The sequence below is a fragment of the Eublepharis macularius genome, chromosome 1 (genome assembly GCF_028583425.1).
Source record: "Eublepharis macularius isolate TG4126 chromosome 1, MPM_Emac_v1.0, whole genome shotgun sequence".
Classification (NCBI taxonomy): domain Eukaryota; kingdom Metazoa; phylum Chordata; class Lepidosauria; order Squamata; family Eublepharidae; genus Eublepharis; species Eublepharis macularius.
Window position 1 is genome coordinate 219,289,449 of NC_072790.1, and position 17,624 is coordinate 219,307,072.

A 17,624-nucleotide genomic window follows, 5' to 3' on the forward strand; every position below is an offset into this window, starting at 1 on the left:
CATGTTCCTCACACCATAATCCCAGAAGATGGGGTTCTCAAAGAATGCTAATAACAGTGTAGGGATCCCAAATCTGATTTTAAAAACTAAGCATGGGATTGAAAGGTTGATGTTGAGTAACAATCTCCTTGACATGGTAATACAAATGCGTAATTTACTTTCTGACAGATTGACAGAAATACGTGATCTGTCTTGGCCCTTACATGCACGCGATATTCTCTCGCCAAGGTTCAGCCCTCTCCCTTACCATTAAGGAAGGTTCTTCCCTGCCAGTGAGTGGTACGTTGTGTCAATTCAGTGTTCAACAGGCTTGTCGAGGAAAAATACCTCGGGAAACTGACCTGAAGCATTTGCTTTAAGAAACACAATCTGATGTCTACTTCTATTGTGACAGATATGGCTGTACTTACTAGGAAAGAGCAACAACTCCATCATATTCAGCAAGAGTCTCTGAACAGAGTAGGGGCTGAAGATGAGAGGAAAGCAGACGCTACATTTGTATGTGTATTTCAAGCCGAGAAACGGCTCCTTTCCCTCACCACATCAGAATTCTATTATGATTATTACGATTGTTTTTGTAGCATTTGTATGCTACTTTCTTCCCCAAGGGGGGCTCAAAGCAGCTTATAATATAAAAATGCAATTAGGGGGGAGGCTACTAATTGCAGGACAGGCCTGTCTGTCTATGCCAGCAGCTCTTCCTCCCAGCTCCAGGCTCAAAACTGAGATTTGTTGGCCCTTTCCCTTTGGCCCATGCCTCTGGGCCAGCTCAGGATTTGAAAGGCAAGCTTCAAGAAAGAGGCAAGACAGATGCTCAGTGACCCATCTCACAGCAGTAGCCCATTATTCCAAATCCTAACCCTCTACAAAACTGGGGTGGTAGCGGTAATAGTGAAGAATTCCCACACCTGTGTGGGCATCTGAGCAATGTTTAGACACCCCTGACCACCACCAATATCTTGCCCAAAGGCAAATTTAACAAAACTCTTATAGAGACAGTATGGTAGTGGTTAGAGTGATCAGATTATTTATTTACAGTTCATAACCAGTATAGACTTATAAAAACGTAAGTGAGTATCATACACAAAATACACCACTCTGTAAAAATAATTATATAAAAACTTGGCAATATAAATACAAAAGTGTGGGCTTTCAGGATTAAAAATAAAAGCAGATGTTACTCCTTTGCACATTCCCTGTGGATTCTAGAAGCCACAGCTAAAAATCTGACACTAGCCTCTGTCTTTCGACATCCAATATACGCTGTTTGACCATGGCCCTTGCCTGGTCCGGGGCCATCATCTGTAGGGATTCAGATGAGAAGCCCAGCATTGTTAATTTCTGATGGGTGGTCCCAAGCCAGGCAGAACAGTACCTATCTTTAAGAATTAGGGAGGCAATATCCGATGGACAATGGCTGAACTTAAGCCAAATATTGATTGAAGCCAGAGTTACCCTGGCCTCTATTCTCAGCAGTCCAGTTTCAAAACGTAAAGTTGCATTTGGGACACTACATGGAAATCCAAATATAGCTCTTAAGAACTTAGATTGAGTTTTCTCCAAAAGAGCTAGACTTGAGTGTACCAGGCCTAGTGTGGTTAGAGTGTCAGATAAGGATTTGGGGGGGCCTGAATTCAGATCCCTACCCAGCCATGAAACTTCCTAGATGACCCCAGGCTAGTCAGTCTCTCATCCCAACCTACCTCACATGGGTGTTCAGCTCAATGAATTAAACAGATGGCCAAGAAAGGTACCAAACAATACTGACTGGCCCAAATAACCTGTAGTGACGTATTCAAAGTTTCTTTCTAGCTCTTCAATCCATATATATGAGTCTAAGGGAACAAGATTTCAATCAGAAGGAGTGACCTCCTTGTATTTCGGTAAACTCGAGCTCTAGGTGTTTCTCTGATTAGAAATTAAATGCTGTCATCCAAGCTGTCACCCATAAAACACAGCTCACTTTTCACAGCTGGCATGACAAGCAGTGGTTATGAACTCAGTTCCTCCGTGGGTCCTTTCAATCCATATTTAGCAATGGTGCTGCTTTTCTGCTAAACCATAGGGGCTGACCGACCAGAAGGCAAAATGCACATGGCATGTCAGCTGGATCTAACCTCTGTCCTGGGTCAGGCCAAGTTGACCTAGAACTGAAATCAGACTAATCAGATTCGCCATTGGGATTTGAAGTTAGAAATAGGTCTTCCACAAAAGGTACAGACAAAAGAAACGGACAAACTGGCCACAGTTTGCTTTACAATGACTTTACAGAAGTTTCCCACGATCCAAGTCAGCAAAAAGAGGCCATTTTAACACGCACCCATATGCCTCCAGAAGATTGTGCAAAACTCACAGCACAAAATGTCTTCCTAGTGCGATTTCCCGGCACGATCCCCTTTAATGGCGCGATGACATCAGAAATCGTGCCATTAAATGGGATTGTGCTGAGAAATCACGCTAGGAAGACGCTTCGTGCCATGAGTTTCACGCGATCTTCCAGAGGCTTTGGGCGTGTGAAAATGGCCAGAGATTGTTTCCAGTCTCATCAATTTCCTGTGATCATCCAAAGGATAAACTACACCCGAGCAATTTTAAAATAGATGTTGGCTATTTCTTTACACCATCTCAATTTTGCTCTGAATCTTGCAACACTGGGTGTTTGGATTGTGTTCCCCAGCCAGGGCTGGTGTGGGGGGGAATAAATAAGTATTTTTCTAGTAAAGCATAGAGGTGTCTGTGCTCTGTTCACCGCCACACAATGCAGTGAATGAGGGGGCATGTGAAAAGTCAGATTTTATTGCTGCATGGTTTTAACCTCACTGCCCTGTTAATTTTTTTTGTTGTAGAAGCAGTGTAAAAGTTTTTAAACAGGAAAATAAGTGAGATAGATACTGAGGGTATGCAGGGAACCATACTGAACGGACAAGAAATTGTACTCAGGAATGTTTTATTTTTCCAAATGGACTGGGAAAGCAGTAGATTGATTAGGGCTATTTGAGCCCACAAAGAAAATTTAGTCCATTGTCCAGTCCAACTTTTTAAAAAGAATTAACATTATTTGAATAACAAACAAGATATTTTAATGATTGTTTCCTTGCTTATGCTGATGGCAAAAAGAAATTAACTCTTATTGAGAAACAATGGCATTACTTTTTAAAGAACTGTAATGAATTTTCAAATGAATGAATTTATGTTTGGTCCTCAGGCAAGGACCAGCTTTGCTGAGGGCTGCTTGAGTTCATGCTCTGATGCAGAGATAGATGCCTGCCGCCCTAGCAGGTGGCCAATAGGACAAGCGTTGCTGTCCTACTGGGTTTGCCCCTGACCGTTGTAGCCCCACACTATCTAACAAATGGAACTATAATGAAATAAAGAAAAGCTGGCACCTATACAGCAGCATTCTTGGCTTCATGGAATACCAGACTACAATCAAATAATAGGCCAGGAGTCCCTAACTATGGACTATTTTGGCATTTTGAGAAAAAGTTGTAGGTGCTACCACAAAATGGCTGCCATAGGAAAAGGAACCCAATTTTGAAAGAGAAGATGGCATATAAAATGTTTTAAATTAGACAGACAGATGGACAGATATCTTTCAACCCAGTCTCCCTTGTTCTCTCCCCCTTTTCTCCAGGTATATCCGAACCATGTACCTGGGGATCCAGAGCCAGAGACAAAAGGAACACCAGCGGCGCTTCTACTGGGCTATGATGTACGAGTATGCAGACGTCAACATGCTGCGCCTCTTGGAGACTTTCCTGGAGAGCGCCCCCCAACTGGTGCTACAGCTCTGCATAATGATCCACAAGAACCGTGCAGAAACCTTACCATGTAAGTGGCCTCAGTTCCGCCTATTTACATTCCTCCAGCTTCCCTTGATTCATCCCCGTGGCCTAGAACATTTCTCCAAGGCTGAGGTTTGTCCCCATTGGTCTAGGAAATGCTGTCCTCATTGCAGCAATGTTTGTCATGCTCTTACCTTTGAAATCTCTCATTAAATTTCCATTCACCCAGTTACGTGATATAAGCTTGACTGATCCTGAAGAGAAGGCTGTCTGGGAGAAAGGCAGGTCTCCCCAGAGAAGTGTGACGTGTTGTTAGAGAATGCACAAACATTCTCCATCCTCTCTTTCAGTGTGCACTTGGGTGCCCTTTAAAAATGGGCTGGGGAGGAATACTTCAAAGAAGAACTAGATAATGATAATACAGGTAACCTGATGACAATAATACCATTAAAGAGGAAAAAAGATTTACACTATACAGAGAGCTGATAAAGAGCAACAGTGTCACTCAGACATTCCAAAAAAGACATTGGCTCAGTTCAGATTTCTCACCGAACTATGGTTTGCATTGACCATAGTTTGAAAAGCAATCTAGGGAACTGGTTCAGCATAATGGCTAAGGGTAACTCTGGAGATCCCCATTTTCAGTCTTGCCTCTACAATGAACTCATCAAGTAAAAACATATCAACAGCCCAACTAGTCCAGCAACCTATTTCACAGTAGCCAACCACTTAACTTGGAGAACCAATGAACAGGCCCTTGAGTTGGCCCCTTCCAACTCTATGATTCTATGATGTTGCCTCCTAACACTTGTATTCAGAAGTGTACTGTCTGATTGTGGAGGTTCCTTTTAATCTCCGTGGCTAGTAGCCACTAATGGACCTATTCTCCATGAATCTGTCTAATTTCCTTTTAAAGCCGCCTGTGCTAGTTTCCATCCTTACCTCCATTGGCAGTGAATTCCACAATTTTAATAATTGAATAAATGCTTCATTTTGTCCATCCTGAATCTATTACTCATCAATTTCATTAGATACCAGAGAAATATGGGAAAGGGAGAAAAAGTTCTCTCTATCCACTTTTTCCTCTCCATGCAAAATTTTATAAACCTCGATCATGTCACACTTCAGTCATCTTTTCTTAAAACTGTGAAGTCCCAGACTCTTCAACCTTTCCTCATAAGGGAAGATGCTCCAACCCTTTAATCATCTGGGTTGCCCTCTTCTGCACTTTTATCAGCTCTACAGTATCCTTTGGCGAGCAGAACTGTACACTGCTCACAGCATCGCAATATTTAGCCTTAGGTGAGCCACTCTCTCTCAGCCCTAGTCCCTCCCTGTTGTGTAATACTAGCCTCCTGAGACCAATAGCTTGGGCTGCTCTGTTGGCCTAGCAATGGTCTGAGAAGTCTGAGGCTTGAATATACACAATCTTCTGTAGGATAGCTCTCAGCTTTACCTCCTGACAATGATGCATTCATTTTAATGGCATAGTTAGTGCCTATTATGCATTTTTCCCGGTTACCAATGTTGTTACCACTTTATCAGTGTCTTAGAGGTGCCAGGAGGCCATGCACACACACAGGGTTGAACCCAGACTTAATTGCCAATGACCATTCATTCCCCATTCCTGTTGCAGACTCTTCATGTTATTTCTCAGAGTCTCCTACCTCTGGATCCTACCTCTTGAGATCCTCAAGAGGTGGGAAGCAGGAAACATCCATTACACTGATGAAAAGTAACGTCTGGATCCAATGCACTGACATACCCTACTGCTTCATACACACATCATCAACACATCATGTTTGTGATATGGAGGTGGGATTGCCAGGTCCCCTTACCCTTCCATTGGGAGGAGGAGACCTGGAGCTTACCTTATTCTTGGTCCCGGCATGCTTCTTGTTTGCATGCTTTGCACACATACGGTCCTGCACCAGCATGATGATGTCACTTCCTATACATGATGTCATTGCACAAAGGGTGGGAATGCATGGCTGATTTCTGCCCCAGATGGGCCTAATTTGGTCCGCTGTGAAGCACAGGAGCACTCCCAGGGCAGTGCCCCGGGAGCCCGCCCAGGAGGCCCCCCCCTCCAGCCAAGTAAGCAGTGGTGGGGGGAAAAAGATGCGAGCTGGGGATCCCCCATCCCCATCACGGTAACTAGATCCCTGTTTGGAGGATATGTCTATTAGTAGGTGGTAGCCATGGTGACTGAAGGGAACCTTCACATTCAGAGGCAGTAAACCTCTGAATATCAGTGCCAGGAAGTGACTTTAAAGGAAGGCCTCAGCCTCTATGGCCTGTTGTTGGCCCTCCAGAGTAACTGGTTGGTCACTCTGTGCTGGACCACTGGTCTGATTCAGTAGGGCTCTTTTTATGTTTTTATGACATGTATCTCCTTGCAAACCTGAAGCTTGTTTATTTCTGCCCCTGCTTGTGAGTCCCTTTCTGCCCCTTTAGTGCTGTGAGTCCCTTTCTGCTTGTTTCTGCCCTTTCTGCTTGTTTATTTCTGCCCCTTTAGTGCTGTGAGTCAGAACAGGAGTCCAAACTTTCTTTAAGCCTGTAGTCTCTTTTGGAATTTTGAGGACCCATCCAGTGGTTGCCATGGGGAGCTGAGGCCAATCACAAAATGTTGAGAGGTTCCAAGGCAAGCATCTTCCTGCGGTGTATATTGCTTTTTCTGAACTGGTGCTCCTTGCCCACATAAAGGTTATACTTCCTGGGTTCTTGTAGAGTCCCTCTTGCCCCAGTGAGCAGGAGAAAAGCCAGGGCTAACTCTTTGCTGCAGGGAAAAAGCAAATGTGCACTAGGAAGCCCATCTGTAGGCATCATCGTGCCCATGGATGCCATGTTGCCGATCACTGAGTTAATAGATAAGATACTAGTGATGGAAGGTCCGTGGCCATATTTAAACCATGATTAAAGTTTTGTATTCCATTAGAACACCCTCCAGGAGAGCCAACATGCTGGTAAGTTGTCATATTGACAACTGTTTCATCTTCGGGGAAAGTCTTGGCAAGATGGATATTGACTCAATAAAGGAAGCCACAGCCTTAAGTTTTTGAGACCTGTGCAAGGTTGTCAATGATGTTCTGGAGGTAGTTAATTCATAGGGTTGGTAAAGATTGGAAGCGACTGGATGGCACACAACACACGTAAGGGTGATATAGCTCATGGGCTTCAGTGTTGACTTACCATAGATAGTGTATTCTGGGACATCTGGTCGGCCACTGCAGGAAACAGAATACTGATCTAGATGGGTCTTGGTTGGATCTAGCGGAGTTCTTGTTATGTTATTGAGCAGTTTTGTTGAACCTCTCTTAAGTATTATCAACAGGCAACGAGCTTCTTCATCACTAGTCACATATAAAATGACACTTGGTCCCTCTATAGATGATAGCATCAGCACATATGACGGTCTACATATATAATAGCGTGCTTGTGTTCACTTAGAAATTTAAGGAATGACACTTCCACTTCTTTTTTTTTCTCTTCCTCTAGATCTTTTTCGCTAACCTGACCTGCATTGTAAACATGATCCACAGCTGCCCTACCCCTCGGATAATCTCCTGTTTAACTCTGTGGATTTGTGTGTGTTCTTCCGGCAGGTGTATCCTCTGTGGCCTCCCTGATGTCCCTGGCTTGGGTGCTAGCCTCCTATCACAAGCTTCTCCGGGACTCTAGGGATGACAAGAAGAGCATGAGCTACAGAGGGGCCCTTATCCATCTCTTCTGGCGCCTCTTCACCATCTCATCCAGAGTTATCTCTTTTGCCCTCTTTGCTTCCATCTTCCAGCTCTATTTTGGGATCTTTGTCGTGGTCCACTGGTGCGCCATGGCCTTCTGGATCATCCATGGTGGGACAGACTTCTGCATGTCTAAATGGGAGGAGATTCTCTTCAACATGGTGGTAGGGATCGTGTACATTTTTTGCTGGTTTAATGTCAAGGAAGGGCGGACCCGATACCGAATGTTTGCCTATTACACCGTAGTCTTGACAGAGAATGCTGCCTTGACGCTCCTTTGGTATTGTTACAGAGATCCCAACACTACTGACTCATTCGCCGTGCCAGCACTTTGTTGCGTCTTTCTTAGCTTTGCTGCCGGGATAGCATTGATGCTCTTATATTACGGCGTCCTGCATCCCATGGGGCCAAGAGCTAAGATTTTTGCCAGCTCCTGTTGCGCCGAGCTGCTCTGGGGCATTCCTTTGCCCCCTGATGTTGAACCCATGGCTCCTCAAACCCCTGGGTACCGGGCGGCCCAGGCTACGCCAACCAGAGCGGCCACGGAGCAACAGGAGGAACTCACAGCTGACACTTGCTTGCCAGTTTTCCAAGTGAGAGCAATGGTGCCATCAACTCCATCTGGGCGACCCTACCACCCTGAAGGCCCTCTCATTAAGATAGATATCCCGAGAAAGAGGTACCCAGCTTGGGATGCTCATTTTGTAGACAGGAGGTTGAGAAGGACTATAAACATCCTCCAGTATGTCACCCCCACCGCTGTAGGAATTAGATATAGAGATGGACCTCTCTTGTATGAATTGCTACAGTATGAATCTTCACTTTAAAAGCTCCTTTAAACACACACAGACACACATGCATACACGCACTCTCACAAATGACAAAAAAAATAAAAGTGGGGATTTGGGGCTGGGAAGGGGTGGGTGGGTTAATCGTTTACGGTCAACACTAACCTTCCAATAAGTTTTCTTTCTGGTTGCTGTATGTATTTAAAAAGAAAAAAAGAAAGATTCTCTATGTTTTGTAAGTAAAAACAAAAAGAAAAACTTTTCTTTTGATTTTTACACACAGGAGAAAAAAAACCCAACTAGTATTTCAAACTTCCATGCTTCGGGGGTTGGAAAAAGCTGAATGCCTCCACCTCTGAGTTTTATACCTTACACCAAGTGTAGGACATTATCATAGGGATTGGTGCTGATTGAAAATAATAATAATATTACTAATAATAAAAAATAAAACAAACAAACAAAAAAACCTACAACTGCCTTATGCCCTTAGGTGCTGAGTTTCATTACGTACTGTCACCTCCCTCATGCAAAACTCTTTGGTGATTTTAATGACAGATATAGATATAGATATATATAAATAATATATTTATATATATAGCTATATAATATATATATATATATTTAAAATATGAACCTAGACAAAAAGCAACAGATGAAAAGGAATATAATTGCTCTGATTAGATTGGCATAAAATGATTACTTTGGGCCAAGTAAAAGACCAAACATAATTTGAAGAGCGATCATGGCTGTAGTATAATTTGGCAAGCTGATTATTCTAATATACTATATTTGTGTTCTGATTCCACAAGCCAGTCTGAACTGAACTGTATTGTAAGTGTTATAAATCTTATAATACATTCCCTTGATGCAGAAAAAGGTGATCCTTTATGATTCATTGTATTCAGCTTGAATCAAATTCACCATAGAATCTCAGGGTGCAATCCCATTTGTTTCCAAGCCAAGGAAAATCTAGCTTTTGACTTAAGCCCTTGTGCAAAGACCAAGAAATTGGCAAGGCCTCAGATGTGCACAGGGATCTCTTTGGAGCACAACCCTGCTCATTCAAATGGAGGAAGCTGATCCATGGCTCACTTTCTTCCATTGAACTGAATAGGGAAAGCCATTCCAGCAGCACACTGGAATCCATGTCTGTAAGAGATCACTCAATCAGAGGCAGACCTTAAATACCTTCCAACTATGTCATTGGGATATATAACTTTGAGAACAAAAACTTGCCTGCCTGAATTTCTGGATCCAAATTTTCAGAGAACCTCTAAGTTTGAATCTGCATACCAAAAAATTAATTAATTAAAAACGTAACGAGAACAATATTCAAGTTCCGTAATGTTCCCCCTTCTCCCTGACCCTACTTCTCAGTCTTAATAAAACTCAGCATAGTAGCAAATAGAAAGTCAATTTAAAGGCACAGATCTGAGCTTTCACTGGTAGCTGGGCTCTGAACTTCAGGCATCATTTTAAGGCTGTTGTAAAGGGTCGCATGAATTGATTTTGTAATACAGCATATTGTTTGTTTGGAGCCTTAAAATGAATGTATGGCATTGGGTGGTTGGTTTATTTTTCTCTTTTCTAAAGAAAAAAAGGAAAACAAACCTGAAAGGGGGGAGGGGTTGAAGCTTTGAATGGAAATAACCCATCACTGACTCCTTTCTGGTGCTTAATATTTTTGTTGTTTCTTGCGGTTGATGGTGTAGCCGGGAATTGTTTGATTCGCTTGTTGCATTGTCTGGAGCTGCGGACACAGACCCTCTGCCAGATGCACGTAAAAAGGAAACAAGCATCGAAACAACACAGCAACTTAGCATAGAGTTCAAACCTCTGCAGGAAAACTAAAACGCTCGATGCTTCCTGTTATACTGCTTGGTGTCCAAAGGTTTACATTGGGTTGGGTTTTTTCTTTGTTTTGGGGTTGGAATGGAAGGCTGTGCATATAGTATTTTGTTATTTAAACAGTAATGTTCCTTTAAAGGAATATTTATCTCATCCAAGGGCATCTTTTCAATCTCCTGCCTTTGAGGGGGAACAACTAAACTAACAAAAGTTTTGTTTTAATTAAATGACTGTATTTTCTGCATTTTGGTGCAATTCTTTAAAAATATCAGAAATACTGTAAAATGTTTAAAATTGCAAAAAAAAAAACACCACCATCCAGTTTAATCTGTTCAAAAGACAAGTTCAATGGGGGAGGAGGGTTTGGTGGTTATGGCATATTTTTAATACTTTTTTTGTTTTGGCTTAATTTGCAAAAGCAGTGAACAGAAGTACTTACTAATTTTGTATTTTTTTAAGAAAAAAAATGCTGAAATTTCCTTCACCTGAATATATCTGAATGGAGAAGTTACTTTTGCAAAAAGATGCTTTGCAGTAATCTGGGCAATATTTATTATTATTATTATTATTATTATTATTATTATTATTATTATTATTATTATTGAACTATTTCTCAGTGTGCTTCTAAGAAAGAGTGGAGGTTTTGTTGTCACCAACCTCCAGACGCACAAAGGTCTTAATGAAAAACAAAAAAGCCAAATTGTCACAGGTACTGTAGTCTCAGGACAATGAAGAACTCCTTTAAATCTGGCACCTCTGGGCTTCTTATTGCAATTTGTCAGGTTACCACTCCTTTGCACAGGGCCTGCTTGTTTTTCTTTTACTTACTCTACTCATTTCTAGGTTCATATGTTCTAACTACCCATGTTTACCAGAGACAGTCCCAGTTTATGCCTCCCGGGAGATGTTAGGATTGGAATACCTTCTTCAAAGTTTATTGATATGCACACATATCCATGAGGGATCTTGCCATTTCAGCCCCCTCTCTTGGGCTCCTGCCCTTACATATCTGAGCAAGGGGAGTGGATGCATCTTCTTTTCTGTGTGAATGTGTATAAATGGTTGCACAAGGACAGTGAACTGATGTAGGGGGGAAACTGGAATCACATACTGCTGCAGCACTCATTGGCAATTTTAGTGTAAAACTGAACTGCTTTCCACTTTAGCTTCTAATGTAGGGTTGCCAGCTCCAACTTAGGAAGTTCCTGGAGATCTGAGTGGGGAGTGAAACCTGGAGAAAGCTGGAGAAAGTGGGGTTTGGGGAGGGAAAGGACCCTGGCATGTAGCCATGCCCAGGGGAACTGATCTCTGTTGCCTGGAGACCAGTTGTAATTCCAGGAGATCTCCAGCCACTACCTGGAGGCTGGCCACCCTATTCTAATGGGATGTGGAGTTTGCGTGATAGAGATACCAAGGGTACAGGCCCCTTTCAAAGTTTGCTTTTGGCTCTGCACCAAAATAAAATGTCTGAAAAGGAGCCGGGTGACACCATTCTGCATCCAGAAACACTGGCGAGGAGACACAGCTCAGTTGGTAGGGTTGCCAACCTCCAAGTTGGGCCTGGAGTTCTCCTGGAATTACAAATGTTCTCCAGGCTACAGAATGCGGTTCCCCTGAAGGAAATGGCAGCTTCAGAGGTTGAACGTTGTGACATCACATCAACACTGCTTTTCCTCCACCCCTCCCCAAACTCTGCCTTCCCCTACCCTGTAAATCTCCTGGAATTTTCTAAGCTGGACCTGGCAAGCCTACTCAATAGTAGAGCACCTATCTTGCATGCTAAATATTTTGGCTTCAGTCCCTAATATCTCCAGTTAAAGACCCACAGGTAGCAGGTATGGGGAAAGACCTTTCTCTTCCTAAGAACTTGGAGAGCTGTTGTCAGTTAAAGGAGATAATGCAAAGCTAGTTTATCTAATGAGCTGTTTCCATACTACCTTTAAAAAGTGGCAGGCTCCCAAAATGCTGGCTGCTTCTTCCCGTGATGTTTTCTTTAAAATGGATGCAGGGCATTTTTTCAGCTCATATCGCACGAAGAAGCCGCCAGCAGTCCAGGAGCCTGCCACTAATTTAAGGCAGTGTGGAAATGGTTTTGGTAGCTTCATATGAACAGTATAATGACCAATGGCAGAATTCAGATTTTGCAGGAAGTTTAGGCTGCCTGTGACTCTAATCTTTTCTTATCTATTTAACAACAGGACAGTCCAATAATCCTCCCCTCAAACCATGTCTCCAGATCTTAAATCCTGTAGAAAAAAATTGAGGTACTGCATACATAATGAGGAGTACTGTGGGATTAAACACGGTTTTTCCTTTTTAAGGAAACTGTTTGGGCCAGGTCTTACAGAAGCCAACATAAGGTACTCCAGTCAGGTTACAACAACAATACCAGAACACCTGTGACTGGGTCTACCTCTGCAGCAGAATGAAGTGGTACAGCCCTGGGGTGGCATATTAGACTGTACCACATCCAACCATAAGTGGGGCATCTAATTTTTGAAAGCTCTCCAATGTAACAAAGCGTCCTTCAAGTACAAAACTTTTACATCAGGGACAAAGAATCTAGCCCAGGCCCTTCTCTGTCCCATTCAGTCCCATTCAGAAAGGGCTCTCTCACTTGGCAGCTGCAAGGTCTCTTAAGACTTCATATCTCTGCCTCTTTCTGTGCCTTCTATGACATTCTCCTACAATTTTTGAATGCTTCTCCATTGCTGTGCAAGAAGAAAACTAGCACAGAAGGAAGAAGGCTGGAGCTTTTTTTTTCCATTGAGGTGCTTACTTTCTTCCTTGCAGGACATCTTTTTAAGTGCAGGCACATTCATATACACACCAGCAATTACAAGCGGTACTCCCTCAGGATTCTAGTACCTAATTCGTCCCAAAGGAGTGAATAACCACAAAGAAAAATAACGTGCCAGGGAAAGACTCCATTAACAACACGCTCAAATGTAGAAAACTACCATGTCAAAGAAAAGATTTCAGCTCAGCTGTTTTCCTGGCTTGCTGTTTTTCTAAGCACAGTTTTTTTAAAAAAAAATCATTTATTGGTGTTATTTATAATTTTCCTTTCTCACTGAGTCTCAGATTGAGAAGGCACACTCACGTGTATGCTGCTTTCAGGAGGAAAGGAAAGCAGCAAAATTACATGCAGTGAAGGAAGGAAGGAAGGATATTATTCACTGAGCATATCCAGTCTTACAGAGGTACAGGGGAGGTAGAATGGGCTGGGGAACAGGAGGCAGGGAAATCAAAATTTAGTAGGCTGAGGAAGGGCCTTGTAAAAAGGGGTTAAGGGCTTATAAATGAGGTAAGGATAACTGGGACAAAATGACCCAAGACGACATATCCATTGGGCCAGAAAATGCAGTAGCAGCAAGTCTGTTCACATAAATTCTGAAACCACTACCCAAATTAAATTGGGATTCCTCACTGTCCTATAAAACTTCTGCCTAGTACAAATGAAAAGTTGTTAGCCAATGAAAGATTTTTATTTTTTTTAAATCAATTAATAGTTTAGCTTTAAAGCTACTTATAAATTCTGCTCAAATAGTATTGTAAAGCTTTAGTGTAGGTGTTTCATGGGCTTAAAAAAAAGAGAGAGATAGAATAGTTCCCATTCAATATAAATTACAAATTCAGGGTTCCTCCACGTTTTTCTGGATGTCAGCCCTACCAATTCATTCACTAGAACTTCTTCAGTTATTTGTTTGTTAAAATAGTTATATACTGCCTGAGTTGCCAAGGCCCAGATGGTGGCTGGAGATCTTCCAGAATTGCAGCTGGTCCCTAGACCGCAGAGGTCTGTCCCCGTTGTTTTTGCATTATACAGGCATACAGCAGCTAAGTGGACAGCAGCATCCAGTGCAGGTGTAGCCAGTAACTTCAGGGACACCCCCCCCCCCCCACTACTGCTGCACTCAGTTCCCACACACCTTCACGGAAGTGAAAGAGCTTCCAAACTCCCATAAAGATGCCTCCTTCTGCAGTCAATGCTGCTTACTGACAGGAGCTGTTAATTCTCCAGCAAACTACTGCAGAAGTCACCTTTATACCATGGCACCACATGGAACTTCTGCCTATCCACATAGGAGACGTTAGCAATCTTAGACTACACATGAGTGGTGCAGACGCTAGAGCATTCCTACTGCGCAGAAGGCCCACACCATGTTTTATATTTTCCCAAGGGTTGTTGCTTTTCTCACTCATCTATTTTTCCCCAGCTGCCCTTCCAGCTTCTGCAAAGAGGCATTCTAAAACTCAAGGGTAAGAGATGTAACACTCCCCAACCCCTTGCCAAACCCAATAACAATAAACCCGGCAATATGCATCAGTGTTATTTGTTTTTTTCCCATTTTCTACCCCAGTACAAAACCCGACCAAGGGCAGGCAATCTCCCAGCAATTCCTGCCTCTGCCCACTGATTGCCAGCTGCTTACTGGCCGAAGGCAGGCCCAGGGAAAGGGCCCAGAGGGGGAAGCAGGCTGGGGAAATGAGTGTGCACACACCCACACTTCCAGTCGAGGACATCGATTCCAGTGCAACCCAAGCATAGCTAAGTTGAGGGCCAATTGTTAAAAAATCTACCCTGGCATGACCCCATTACTTCTGGGTCACGCAGTAAGTGATGTCATTGGCTGGGAGTGATGTCATTGACTGGGGGCACTGGTGTATGTGTGTGCACAGAGGAGAAAGGTGAGTACCTCCCCACCCCATCTCCTGCCAGTTGCCAGGGGGACTAAAAAAGATTTATGACTAAAACCCTATTACCTCCGAAAGTCCCTGCAAAAGCTTTTCTAAATAGAAAGGTTTGACCTATCTGAAAGCTCGATGTTCCTCTTTGGGTAGAGAATTCTATAGGGTGGTTACTGCTACTATGAAAACCGTCCATCTAATGAGCAGAGTCCTAACAACTATCAGTGCAGTCTTAAGCAGAGTTGCACCTTTCTAAGCCCACTGACTTCAGTGAAACTTAGAAAGGTATAATTCTGCTTAGGATTGCACTGAATGGTGAATGGTATGCAGTGAAAAAGTAGCAAGATCAGAACCCACAGCCACAATCTGAGATCCTCAAACACAGTATGAAATGAATAATACTAATTTGATCAAGGAAGGAAAGGGAGCCAGGATAAAAAATATGTAATTGTAGTAACAAGTAGAGATGTAAAAGTTTCAGAAATGTTGAAGCCAGGTGGGAAAGTTTTTTTCTGGGGAATTTTTCAAATTTATTTATGTACTTTATTTACACCCCCCTTTTCTCCCTAATGGGGATCCAAAGCTGCTTACGTTATTCTCTACTTCTCTATTTTATCTTCACAACAACCCTGTGAGAAAAGTAGGGTTTTTCTGGCAACCAGAAGGGGGGGGGGGTACTCACCTGGACTTCTCTCCCACATGTGCGCACTCCCAGCCCCGTGTGTGATGACATCACTTCCAGAAGTGACAAGTGTATGTGCGCTTCATGCCAGGGCTGATTCTAAAACCTAACATTTGGGGCTGACTCTAAAAGAATGGGCCCTGCCGCAAAGCATACATGCACTTCTACTCTCCACCCGATAACATCCAGGGCTTTTTTCCTGGGAAAAGAGGTGGCGGAACTCAGTGGGTTGCCCTTGGAGAACATGGTCACATGGCCGGTGGCCCCGCCCCCTGATCTCCACCCCCTGTCTGGAGATCAGGGGGCGGGGCCACCGGCCATGTGACCATTTTCAAGAGGTTGTGGAACTCTGTTCCACCGCGTTCCCACTGAAAAAAAGCCCTAATAATGTCACTTCTGGAAGTGTTGCCATCATGTACAGGGCCAGGAGTGCATGTGCCTGTTTACCTGGGTTGCCCACCAGTGCTGGGCCATCACAAGGTGACTTGCCTCCTCCTGCCAATCAGCAGTGAGCATTGGGCAGAGGGGAAAACTCCTGGGAGTCTGCACACCCCCGGCGGTCACCTGGGAACCCTATAGGTGGGCTAGGCTGTGACTGGTCCAAGGTCATCCAGGAAGCTTCCATGACAGAATGGGGATTTGAACCTGGGTCTCGCAGATCCTAGGCCTGTACTCTAGCCACTATAATACGTACTTTCCTATCCAATCAAAAATTCTTTTATTGATTTAACAACATGAAATGCTTTATTTATAACTTAACATATAAAATTGTACTATTCAGCATATTTACGGAATTCAAAAGTAGAACTATCTTCCTTTTCTTTAAGAAAAATTGCAGGTACACCCAATACTTGGGAAAGACTTGCAAACTTTGACCCTATGCTACCATGGTGCACGTATTTTTACTTTATGCTATCTGAGAGGTTAGGGGGAAAAAGTCGAAGGAAGAAAACAAATTCTGTAATAAACAAAAGAAACTATATTATTTCAACAAAAACTCTCATAGAGTCACAACAGGTAGGACTTTCAACATGTCTGGATATTAAGCTAAACTTTATAAAACTGTTCACCTGGCCAGCAAGGGAGGGGGAGGGGGAGGCAGGTTGGGAGCCACCAGATCTTGTGCACACCTCTGAGACCCCAATGATGCACTTCCTGTTGGGAACCATAAGCAATGGGGGTCTCAGCTGTGGTCAAATCAGCACCAAATATAGCAAAAATGCTGTTGCTGGCCAATTTTGCCCCCGTTGAGACCCCATCGCTTCCATTTTTCAAACAGAAGTGACATCATCAGGGCCTCCAGAGCTAGGGTTGCCAGTCCCCTGTTGAGAGTGGATCCCCTGCTCCCACCCTCTGCCCCCTGCTACCACTAACCTGGCCAGCAGGGGGGAAAGGAAGGGGAAAGGACTTCCCAGGGCATGCTCCCAGTGCAGCACAATGATGTCACTTCCAGGAGTGACATCATTGCAAGGGTGCAGGAGTGCTCCCATGCTTCATCCTGGGCTGATTTGGGCCCCAAACAGGCTCTTTAAAAATCAGCCTATCATGAAGCACAGAAGCACTCCCACAGCCTTTGTGATGACATCATTCCTTGAAATTGTGTCATAACAACGTGCTGGGACCACGTGCGTTTTGTGCGCATGCAAAAAACTTCAAAAGATGAGAGTTGGTTCGCCATTCCTCCTGCCAGGCGGGTATGGGGACCTAGCAACCCACTCCAGAGCACATGTGCATGAACATGGATTGGGGGGCCCCGTTCTCAACTTTTGAGGTAAGGGGCTGGCAAGCCTCTCAATTCCCCTAGAAAAAATGGCAGTTTAGGGGATTCCACTGAGGATCCCCCCCTTCCCAATCCTCACCGTTCCCAGGCTCATCCCCAGATCTCCAGGAATTCCCCAACCTGGCATTGGCAACCTTACCCCACAGGAGTTTGATGCCTGAACCTGACCACCCACATGAATCATGGAAAGAGGACAAGACAAAGGCAAAGAGAAGACCCTTTTTTTATCATGTTCAGAGCTAAGTAGCATGAGAGAAGAAAAACCTCCTCCTTCCCCACAAGGTGGCCTGTTCATACTGGAGCCCA

General features: G+C 43.6%; 1 protein-coding gene across 1 annotated transcript in view; it reads left to right on the forward strand.

Moving 5' to 3' along the window:
* XKR6 (XK related 6) overlaps positions 1-8,355 on the forward strand; it is a 211,432-nt gene extending 203,077 nt beyond the window's left edge. The window contains exons 2-3 of the mRNA XM_054992682.1: positions 3,635-3,831; positions 7,391-8,355. Of these exons, the coding sequence (XP_054848657.1) occupies positions 3,635-3,831; positions 7,391-8,355 (1,162 nt within the window). The remainder of the gene's footprint in view (positions 1-3,634; positions 3,832-7,390) is intronic.
* The last annotated feature ends 9,269 nt before the right edge of the window (positions 8,356-17,624 follow it).